Source organism: Lipophrys pholis, assembly GCF_963383615.2.
Source record: "Lipophrys pholis genome assembly, chromosome: 6".
Classification (NCBI taxonomy): Eukaryota; Metazoa; Chordata; class Actinopteri; order Blenniiformes; family Blenniidae; genus Lipophrys; species Lipophrys pholis.
In genome coordinates, this window is record NC_137629.1 from 8,324,444 (window position 1) to 8,336,909 (window position 12,466).

The window sequence follows — 12,466 nt, forward strand, 5'->3', positions numbered from 1 at the left end:
GATCTACACATAACAAATATTGGAATGGAAGCATTTTGCCGTCACTAATTTCCATCATTTGTGGAATAATTGAGGCAGTACACAGTTAATAAAGACAACATGCATCTATTTGACAGTTTTTAACCTTAAAAATATTAGATTTAACATTGATTACAGGGTACATAAATAATATAATTGCTTCAAATGTGGTTGGAAATTATGTTTGCTAATTTAAATAATAGGACTAAATATAGGTCCCTCATTATTTTATATATTAGTAAATACACTCAGTAACTATTTATGGATATTTGTGATTCTAAATGCGTGGAGACAGGGGCTACCAGTTGCCCATGTCTGAATAAAATACAAAAGAATAAGAGAGTAAGAAAGAGAGTGAAAACTGTACATTTCTCTGCATGGCAATGAGGTGACTCACGCCTCCTCCTCACACACTTGACAGGTCACACTCGCACTCATGCGCCGCTAAGCGCTAACTAACTAGTGAGTGGAAATGAGGCCACGAGGCCAAACACTTAACACCGTGGCATCAACGGAGCATAGCTAAGTCAACACCTGCTAACAAGCTGTTCGGAAAAGAAAACACGGTAGAGACACGAGACACGGTAGAGGAAGCAAACAGAGAAGTGAAGAGAAAAGAAAAGACAAACAGGTAAAGAGACGTAGGAAAAGCTTGCAGTGATTTATGAAGTGCTGTGGCCCTTTCACTCGTTTTTCACTTTCTCTTTTGCCTTTGAGTCGTGGAGCTTTGGCAGTGACACTGAAAGCTCCTGGCAGGAACGGGAGACATACACACACACGAACATGAACACTAACTTGAATGCACACCTCCAAACAGGTGGGAAATATCAATTAGACTTTCAGTGTTTCTCTTTTCTCTACTTACACTCCTGTTTTGAGAAAAGAGAGGAAAATATGCCTCTATTGGGCTGTGGCTCTCAGGTGTGTGTGTGTGTGTGTGTGTGTGTGTGTGTGTGTGTGTGTGTGTGTGTGTGTGTGAGAGTGAAGCAGCGTGCCGTGGAAACAGAGGGTAGGAGCAGATGTTTGCTTTGCTGTGCAACTCTATAAGCTTGATTTGAACAGCGCACGGCTCTTTTTCAAGCAGCTCTAGAATGTTTTCCAATGAGAGCGGCGGAAAATGGTTTTGCTTTTCAAAACATTGACATATGGTCAGGGTGCGATTTGCTGGAGGGATGGTATGAATATATTGCCCCCCCCCTTCGGACTACGTATCCCTCCTTTCTGATAAATTAGTTCCATCTACCTTCATCTCTCAAGACCACACACATCAAATGATATACATATTTCAAAATATAAATAAAACAGAGCTGCCAACACTTGAGACAGACTGAAGAAAACGATTTCAGAGTCACACTGTGACATGCTACTATGTTAGCAGATTGTTTTACTTTGAGGACGATGATTCTCGTCATGAAGACAACAACTACACCTGCTTTTGCACTCATGCTTTTTAGATTTTGTACCTTAACTTTGTATTTCATAATGTCGTAAATAGTTTTTCTTTTGCACATGCTCAGTAGATGTTCAATCAGGACAGTGTTTCCTCTGTCGTGTCATGACTCCCAGTTCAGATGCTCCTGGGACATGGTGGTTTTATTTTGACAGTCACCTTAATAACAATCCAACTTGGGTGTCTGTCCACTAGAATCTCTGTGTATTGTTCTCTACGCACATAAAGTATGAATAACCTAAATAACATAAACAACCAACAGCACCACTCCCTGTCCTGGCATGCTGACTACACTGCTTTCAGTGTTCCTGCAGTTTCCATGTGAATGGACAGTTTTCAAAACACTGACATGTAAACGCAAAACTTCTGAAATGAAAATACAAATGCTATACATTTTGTCAGAGTTGTTCACCTGCTAATAGCTAAAAACACACGTCATGTTTGCTAAGTCCTATCATCATTAACAGCCTTTACACAGTTCACTGCTGGCGTAGGCCTTCTCCACATTTTCCCATATTTTGCTGTCTTGACTTGTACTTCCCCAGATAATGCTCATCATAGCATTTAGATAATCTCGCCAGCGAGTTGTGTGACTGTTCTTTTTGAGGGGTTTTTTGTTCAAGTTTTTGGAGAGAGTTTTGCATATGACTGCAACTGTTGAGGTTTTACATTTATATTTCTAGTTAATAACAATAAGTTCTAAAAATGTGTTTTATTAAAAGATGAAACCTAGTCATATACGCTGTAGGCAGAATCAATCAGCTTCTCTGGCTTCATTATGAATTTGCATGCTATAAAACACCATGTCATGAATTTAATTCGTTTTTAACCTCAATAAACTCCCCCAAAGTTGTGCACGAGAAAATGCAGTTAGTATGTGATAAAAGATAAACCTTGTCACTTTCTTGTTATTAGTTATGATTTATGCAAAAGTTGAGCATCTCTTAAACATTCAGTGCATGAGCAGCGGTCAAAGATCATCACCTGCAGTGAAATGTGAGCTGTTGGGCGCAGCTTGGTGCCCGGCAGCTCCACGTATGCGTCGCGGCCCAGGAAGTGAACGGTGGCCGTCTTGTCACACTTGTTGCCATAGAAACCAGGTATACAGCGGCAGATGGGCTCCCCAGACACCACCAGGCACTGGGCGCCATTCTGGCAGTCGGACTGGTCGCAGGGGCTGGTCTGCAGCAGGATCATCGGAGGTGGGTTCTCACAGAACAGCCCGCTGAGCCAGGAAGAAAATAAACACATTTCTTTACTTACATGGCCCATTTAAAACACGTCAGCTTGTTCAACACACACACACATACACACCAATGATGGCGGCCAATCAGAGCAGCTTGGGATTCAGTTTGTTGCCCAGGTACCCTGATTGGAATTAAACTGCCAATCTGGCCTCCTCTGCCAACTGAGCCAACTGTTTGCATGGCCGCCATCACTGTGTGTGTGTGTGTGTGTGTGTGTGTGTGTGTGTGTGTGTGTGTGTGTGTGTGTGTGTATAAAAAAATAACACATTAGAAAACTCATACACACCTCCACTATATCTATATCTATATATATCTATATATATCTATATATATCTATCTATATATATATATATATATATATATATATATATATATATATATATATATATATATCTATATATCTATATATATATATATATATATATATATATATCTATATATATATATATATATATATATATATATATATATATATATATATATATAGATCTATATATATCTATCTATATATCTATATATCTATCTATATATATATATATATATGTGTGTGTGTGTGTGTGTTAAATTGTTAATGTATACATACATACATACATACATACATACATACATACATACATACATACATACATACATACATACATACATACATACATACATACGGTCAATATAGATACATAGAATAAATGCATACCTGAAAATATTTCCATATATAAACAGATCAAATTGTGCACAACAATACAACCCTATGTATATATATATATATAAAAACAAAAAAAAGTACAACAACACCACCATATACAGAATTGATCCTATAAACTAACTTGTTATGCAAACTTGAGCCAATACATTCAACTAAAGATTCAGCTTAAATGTATAAACTATGTGCACACAGTGAAAAGGATACTGTGTGCAGTTTTCAAGAAAAGTATTATTTTTAAGTAAACTAAGAGAATAACTCTGAGTAGTAGAAACTAGTAACTATATTGAAAGACTACATTTTTCATGACTGCTTATAACTGCGTCTTTCTCTTTCCTCTCCATCTCTTGATGAATTCGTTTCTCTCTCGCCAACCGTTTCTGCTATAATTAACCACATGGAGCTGCAGCTGCTGCACACACACACACACACACACACACACACACACACACACACACACACACACACACAGTAGGTCGAGATAGTCAAGTGTCTGATTATGAAGTACCATCTGCATCCTCCTCCCAGTCTGGTCCTGCAGTGTCTTGCTGCTGATTTGTTTCTGTGACTCTCACCTGAAGCCCTCCTTGCAGACGCAGGTATAGCCGTTGACGGCGTCCACACACTCCGCTCCGTGCTGACACTTATTCTCCAGACAGTCGTTATAGTCTTGCTCGCAGTGCTGGCCCACGTAGCCTGGTAAACACTCGCACCTGGGGTGACAGGGCGATACGGAGAGATTACTGTGCAACATGAGCACAGATGTTTCCCTACAGAAAAATGGTGACAGCTTTAGGTCTTTTTCTTCTCTCTTACAGGTGTTTTCAGTTCATTTTATTTCTGCTGCAAGACAGTGAACTCACCGACCAGGTTTCTTTTTATGTTGTTTTCTTTAAACCCAGTCCACAAAGTTTTTAGGAGCTAATGCAAACCAAATGGGCTTAAAGCTTAAAGGATTTCACTTCAGACAATCATGCAAAGCTTTAATGTTACAATGTAAAACTACAGTTGCATGAAATAAAAGGCTGTTTGTGCCAACCATTGTGCATGAATGTACAGAGCAAATCAATGTGTCCTGAAACAACTGACGTAACGTATCTAGAATAAAGATATAAAACCTGATTTTGATTTAACCGCATGGATTCATGTCAAGGTCCAAACATAAAAATCCTGTAAAAATGGAGTTCATTTAAGATTTGTTTTGTCAAAAACACCCTAAAACTGTGTGGTATACATATCAGGTTTTGCAGCTCCTGCAAAAGTTTCCACGTTATGGAATAAAACTACCTTGAAAACATGAGTGCCACTCTCTCCTGGGTTCTCTTTGAATGCCTTTTTATTGTTTTTGACTGAGGGCGCTTGGCAACAATCAACCTGATTCCTCTTGTGTTACCTTTTCATTTTTCTGACCTTTGCTCTCCTGACGAATCAACACCACCGTAACCTCTAACCAGCGCTCACCTGTAACTGCGGCCAACGTGGACACACTTGGAGTCGTGCTGACAGGGGTCGAAGCCAGCGAGACAGGGGTCGACCACCTCGTCACACAGATCACCTGGTGAGGAACAACAAGAAGTGCTGACTGGATTTCTACACAACTGAAACATGCTTTTGTTTTCGAGAGGAAACAGTGCCACGCTCTCCCTTTGTGTTACTGTTAATCAAGGGGTGTCAAACATAGTTTAGTTCAGGAGCCACAAACAGTCCAATGTCATCCTGAGCGGGCCGGACCAGTAAAATAGTGACAAATCAATGGTTTTTTTTTTTTAATTTTGTATAATCTGGTCTGTTGCAGACCAGATTGGAGCATCGCGCGGGCCGTTTTTGGCTGACGTGCCTTATGTTTGACCCCCCTGTTCTCAACCTTGTTAATCACTCACTAAAATATACTAATATAAAGTTTTTAACCATGTCTATATTATCAAATAATAATTTTATACATCAATACTTAAAAATAACTTCAAAGACCTTACCTCTAATTTTACAGTCAAATCTCTTGCAAAGCAAAGTAAAACTGGTGAAGTACACACAAATTCAAATGAACTTTGATGGCAACATGCAGTTTTACAAACAGTAATTCTTTTGCTGTAGAAACACTTCGTTACAGCACTTAAGTATATTCAGAAACTTTTCAGCAGTAGTACGTTTACTGTTAATCACAAGTATACATACTTTAAGGTGAGTGCTTTTGCCAACACTTGTAATAACTGACTGCAGCACTTGGTAAAACAGCAGTTAAAAGAACTTGCTTTTTTACCATTTGCCGATTTATGTCTTAATTTAGTCAATTTAAGACACCAGGATTATGTTTTTAGCAGTGGCGGCTGGTGGTAAATTTCTTCAGTGGGCCTCATTATTATTATTTAATTTCAGTCAATGTTAACTTCATTTAAATACAGTGCATTTATAAACCACATTACAGCAATCATGCTTTTTTTTAGATTGAGAGAGGCCCCCAGTTACAAAAATGATTGTACTTTTAAACAGCTAGTGAATAGAGACTTATTAAGACTCTTTTATTAACATACTTGTAAACAAATACAAACAGAAGCTTCATTAGTCCCTTTTAGAAAATGAATGTGTTTTGGGGCTGGGTCACTGGAAATGATAGTTTAAGGAAAACAGAAGGTATATCAGGTATATTTTTCAAACAACACATTAATCCATCTTTCAAAGCATTTTAGAATGCTTTGAAAGAAACCTAAAAAACAAATTGCAAAATAAACAGCTTTTTAAGCTCTTATATTTTCAGTCATTAATAAATATGAGCATATCTAAACATTTATAAACCTTAACAAACCTGGACACATTTGCAAAATCCTCAACACATTTCTGTTTGTGTGCATTAGAAAATAACTATAGTATACTGGAGAAAGTTGAACCTGACCTGCAGCTTTTCAGCCAAATTACTTCTTTCACATGGTAAATTAGAAGAGACGTGACAGAGTTAATAATCAGAGACTCATCGCTGGTTGTCTTCGTCTCAACATCTGGTAGAAACACCAGAACAAACCAGGGTGGACTTTAAGCCAATCACTGAACAGGTCTGGCCAGGGGAGATAGAAATGGCGCCACAAGTCTCGGACATGAAATGATGCTGATTGGTTTAATTTCATGTCAGTCACTCTGATGTTAATCAGTAATTGGTGACATCGCTACTAAACTCTTCGGGGCGGCTTTCACATCACCCCGAGCTGCTCACACACACACGCACACACTACTAGAGAGCGACATCAAGAAATCCTCTCTTTTATTGAAAATTATCTGTAGAAAATGAAGTGAATTCAATTCAGGGCCCATTGTTAGTTTGTTGGCAATTACATATTTCAACAGTTACACAATATAATATATTTTATTTAAAAAAACAAACGTTCTTTCTTGATCCCAGGGAGAAGGCGCCCTGGCGCCCTCTATTGTCCACCCGCCACTGGTCTTTAGGATTGATTCTTGACATGTGCATCTGTTATATTCATCAAATCACAAAAGAAAACCACTGCTCTCTGTTAAATGGCAGCACCATGGCAAAAGATGCATATTGTTAGTGAAGGCATCAGTAGACAGGAGGGCATTTTTAACCTTTTCTTTTTTTATATTAAACTGTCAATTTCAAATACCAGTTGAATAAAAAGGAAGGGAATAAAATAAACAGGAAAATGATTCTGTGTCGTGTGTGAGGCCTGAGATCCAAATGCAAACAGATGCAAAGAAAAAAAAGAAAAGTAAGCATTATCAGGTTTTTTTCTCAGAGCTGAAGGGGTTAAGAGGCTGTATAATGGCAGGGGCTGTCTCAAGTCATGGGGGGCGAGAAGGGCTAACAGTGTGTGTAACAGCAGTAGCTGAAGTCAATCATAAGAAGGAAGAGAGGATTGAGAAAGGTCAAGTACATTTCCATCATTCTCTGTCTGCTTTAATCTAATCCTGCTGCCTGCCTGCACCTCCCTCCTCCTCCTCCTCCACCCCGTCTGTCTCCAACACCAACTTCTCAACCCACTAACAGACACTCAGCTGCAGCACGCACTGCTAGCAGGGTCTGAATCAAGACAGTACAATCACAGATTAACACATGACTTTGGACTGTGGGAGGAAGTACCTGGAGAAAAATAAAAACCAAAAACATGCAAACTCCCCCAACAATGGAATCGAAGTGCGGAAAGTGCCTTGGTCATTTATGAATATGGCACAAAATCAACCAGATCATATTATTTAAAGCTTTGGAGGAGGAACTCTGAAGGTTCTGCTCTACTTTTTATTGAGTGGAGATTGCATGTTCACCCTGTTTGGATCATCTCCTAGTTTCATCACACAGTCAAAAAACATGATTTTGAGGTTAAACGGCGACTTTAAAATGACCCGTAGGTGACAGTGCCAGTTTATCTCTCGAGGTCTGATCTGCTGAAGAGTTGTTTGTATAGAAACGGATCCAAAAGTGACATTGTATGAACACACTGCGCAAACGGATCCATTAACGGATTGCACACACTAATACACACTATTCATTTTGTGGGTTTGTTTCAATGAATATGTGCATGAACATGTCTCTGACATCGACTGAAATACTCTTATGGATAACACTAAGGTTCTTTGTGCCACGTCATTTACTATATCTTAGAATGTTTGCATTGTTCCTGATTGTTTCTGTTTTTACCACCACAACTTTGTTTTGCAGACTTTACCAGAGTAAATGCACTGTGTTTGCAGGGGGGCGGGGCGCTGTAAGGTTAAGCAACTTCATAACACGTCCAACTCAATATTTTTGTGATGCTGTACACTCAGCACCTTTTCCAACCTCTTCATGGTGATCACAAGTGTATGTGACTGGATCATTCTTTAAAAAATCACATGAAAGCACAATGGATTCTATGAATTTAACACTTTTCATGCAGGATCTCAGTAAATCAGACTGAGTTGCTTCCTTAGTGGCTCTACATTGGCTATAATAGTGTGTGTGTGTGTGTGTGTGTGTGTGTGTGTGTGTGTGTGTGTGTGTGTGTGTGTGTGTGTGTGTGTGTGTGTGTGTGTGTGTGTGTGTGTGTGTGTGTGTGTGTGTGTGTGTGTGTGTGTGTGTGTGTGTGTGTGTGTTTCAGGTTCAGCCGTCTGATGGACTGGTGATCTATCCAGGGTGTACCCTGGCTGTCGCCCCAGTGTTAGCCGGGATTGGCTCCGCTATGGCTCCACATGACAGGTATGGAAGATGGATGGATCATTTTTCACTCCAGTTCAGCCACAGGTCAATTACCAACTTAAATTAAAAACGCCTCACACATTTCACTCATGTATACAAACATGAATTCTGTAGTTGCAGTTTCTTCTTCTGACCCCCGTGAACTTCACGAGACCAAAAGTTACACACAGAATACATTTTCCATCATCTAAAAGTCGGTTTGACATTTAATTTGTAGAAACCACAAATCAGCTGTTTTGAAAGGCCTTGTGACATTAACTTTATATTTTTTTTAATTTTTCCTTCCCTAGTGTAAACAAAAGTCCTAGTTGCTGATTTTGGAGAAAGCAGAGTAACTAGTGAAGGACCGTCCTCTTAATGTGACACCTGATGATGAAGCCACGGTTCACTTAGCTGAGCAGGGTTCCTGTGTGTGTGTGTGTGTGTGTGTGTGTGTGTGTGTGTGTGTGTGTGTGTGTGTAGCAGCTGTATACAGGAGGGAAGCTGGCAGTGTGTGAGGATTCTTTATGCCAACAACGATAATGACATGCTGTGGGTTCCATTGAGTGTGTGTGGTGACTGAAATCCAGCCAGTGTCAAAGGTGTGTGTGTGTGTGTGTGTGTGTGTGTGTGTGTGTGTGTGTGTGTGTGTGTGTGTGTGTGTGTGTGTGTGTGTGTGTGTGTGTGTGTGTGTGTGTGTGTGTGTGTGTGTGTGTGTGTCTTAGAGGACACTGTCACAAACAGAAGAACTTAACTCCTCAGTCAGCAGTTTAGCTTCAACTTGCTGACCTCCACTAAGGCAGCACTTTGTCTCTTTCAAATCACTCTGTTCTGCCCCTCTTGAACATTCTGCCTCCTCACACTCTGGCACTGTTCACATGAACCAAAACAATCTTTTTTCTCTCCGTTGTTCTTAAAAAGATTTCCGCGCACATGTCACTATGAACACGGCTCACAACATACAGATGCCAGGCCTTTAGGTGGCGCTGTAACTGCCACAGAAATACACCAGACGGGTTTCAGATGATCGGACAAAAACGATGTGGTTACTTGAAACAACGTGGTGGTGTGGCTGGGCCTCTGTCCTCGGCTCATTGTGCTCTCTCATTCTGCCCCTTCAAACTTTCTCTGTAGCCCTCTCATACTTTCTTTCCATCCCTCTCTTTTTGCCTTCATCTTTTTTTGTCTTTTTCTCTTTGCCCGTCTCTTTTTCCTGCCCCTCTTGCTTTTTCTTACGGCTTTCATCTCTGTCTTTCTGTCCCCCTGCTGCCCTTTACTGGCCCTTTTTTTTTTTAACAATTTCCATAGCTCTGTTTGTTTTTCCTTCTCCCTGTCATAGTAAGTCTCTTCTTGCTGTTTTGCTGTCGTTCCATCTCCCTCTCTCTCCCTCTCTCTCCCTCTTCCTCCCTCTCTCCACTTTGTGGCTGCTCTTCAAACCTCCTGCATGAACAGTTTCAGGTCACTGTAGAGAATATGTCCATTACAAACTCACCGTCCAGTAAAGTGGAAAATATGATTTTGTGTGTATGTGTGGAGCAGTGGTGGTGGTGGACCCTGTGACTCTCCCAGCCTCTCAGGGCGAAACACTGAGGGTTGTAGAAATAGTGTGTGTGTGTGCGTGTGTGTGTGTGTGTGTGTGTGTGCGTGCGTGCGTGCGTGCGTGCGCATGAGTGTGTGTGCGTGCGTGTATACCTGTGTAATTGGGTGGACAGACACACGTGTAGTTGTTGACTCCATCAGTGCAGGTGGAGTTGTTCTCGCAGTCGTTGTCCTCACAGTCGTCAGGGTTTATCTCACAACGCTGGCCCTCGAAACCTGGTGGACACACACAGCTACACACACACACACACACACACACACACACACACACACACACACACACACACACACACACACACACACACACACACACACACACACACACACACACACACACGCAGATACACACAGGGAGAGAAAATGTGTTATTACAAGGCGACTGGGCTGGTGTGCACTCCTGCTGCACAACCTAAAATCAAATCAATCATACATATCAATCAGCTGCTCATCTCCAAATGTTCGTAAATTCCCCAATAAAAGAAAAAAACATTTGATGTATATTCAAGTGGTTGTATTCTGAATGCCGGGCTGGTTTTTACACACTGCCGAACCCACTGCATGACTGTATTTAGCAGTTAAACAACAGACAAATTTAACTTTTTGAACTTCCTGGAGCGTCATCCTATGGAGGATTCAATGTGCCAAATCTAAATAAATAAATATACCATTAAATAATTAATCAAATGTGTCATTAATTAATTAAAATTGGAATTAAATATATAAATGTGTCATTAATTAATTAAAATATGACTTCACTTCATGTAAAAAAACATATTTAATTATTTCACTATTTAATTAATTATTTCATGCACTGGTTCCTGAATTTATTTTATCTGTCAAACTCACCCATCAAAGTCAGTGGGCGGATCCTTACACCTGATTGGTTCCCAAGGACATCAAGTCAGAACCGATCGATCCCAGATAAAGGATTTATGTAGAACAAGTGAATATATTGTGATACACTGGGTGGCTCAGACGTTAAAGTCTGCTCCTTCGTCACAGTAAAACTCTAGACTCGTCTTGTTTCCACCTGACAGGTGAAGAACTTTTATGTCCCAGATGTCGCAAACTAATACGTCCCTTTAGCAACGCATAATTGCTACACTTTACATCTCTTCGTTGGCTTGGATACTTTATTTAACAAACCTTTACTTGCAACCGACAAACCCCAAGGTGAAGACTGGGTCCTGCTAGTTGAACACCTCAATGGTGAGAGATATTTTACACTCTGAAACATCTCCCACCAACTCAAAGTTCCTGCAGGTCCTTCGGTAATGTAACCGCCGTGTTTTGAAGCTGTAGAATCCATTGTAGTGGTTCACTTGGTGACGTTTGAATCTTGGTCACAGGATGTTGTTGTGGCAGCTCATCTCAGGAAAAGATTTTTAAAGTTCCTGTAGATCCTCCAGTAACGGAGTCGTCATGTTTAGAAACTCTTCAGACCAAAGCAATGGGTTTGACTCGATCAGCGTTAGCCCCGCCCACGAGTTTGACAGATAAAATTTGTTAATGAAGCAGTGCAACACCGGACCATGAAATGATTAATTAAATAGTGAAATAATTAAATATGTTTTTTTACATAAAATCAATTCCTCTTTTAATTAATTAATGACACATTTAATGACACATTTATATATTTAATTCCAATTTTAATTAATTAATTGTTTATTTATTTAATTTAGGCAAATTTAGGCAATGGAATAATTTAATTAATTAAATTCAATTGTGAAATAATTCTAAAAGTCTTTTACATAAAATGAATTGGTATTTTAATTAATCAATGACACATTTATATATATATATTTCCAATTTTAATAAATTAATGACAGATTTAATTAATTATTTAATGTTGTGTTTGATTTTCTCTCACAGCTCTCACTCCTTGTTTTACAGTCCTACACCTCAATCGGTCCTTGTGCTTTTAGTGGATAGAACAGCTTGAAGTGTGGGGGGGGGGGGTCATTTCAACACAAGTCAGTGACAGCTAACACACAGACACACACACTAGCATACACTGCTTCTCTAAACCAAAGTTGCAAAGTGCTTCACCAAAAAAAAACCCTTGATAAAAAGACATTTAAGTCAGAGAAAAAAAAAGTCTTCTTCTATGTCGCTGTATCCAGTTCAGGGTCGAGGGGTACAGGAGTCGATAACAGCCAACAATTGGCAAAGGCCAAACACAGAAAGACAAACAATCACACACATTCATGACCAAGTGAAAATTTTCTTTCAGTTTTGGCTGTTTACTTACACAACAAAAGTGTTGAAAGTCCCAGAAAACGGCACCTTTGCAG

General features: G+C 39.7%; 1 protein-coding gene across 1 annotated transcript in view; it reads right to left on the bottom strand.

Moving 5' to 3' along the window:
• slit3 (slit homolog 3) overlaps positions 1-12,466 on the bottom strand; it is a gene marked incomplete at its 5' end in the record, with an annotated part of 96,987 nt that overhangs the window by 17,904 nt on the left and 66,617 nt on the right. The window contains 4 exons of the mRNA XM_080465538.1: positions 2,453-2,693; positions 3,988-4,125; positions 4,874-4,967; positions 10,266-10,405. Coding sequence (XP_080321664.1) covers positions 2,453-2,693; positions 3,988-4,125; positions 4,874-4,967; positions 10,266-10,405 — 613 coding nt within the window. The remainder of the gene's footprint in view (positions 1-2,452; positions 2,694-3,987; positions 4,126-4,873; positions 4,968-10,265; positions 10,406-12,466) is intronic.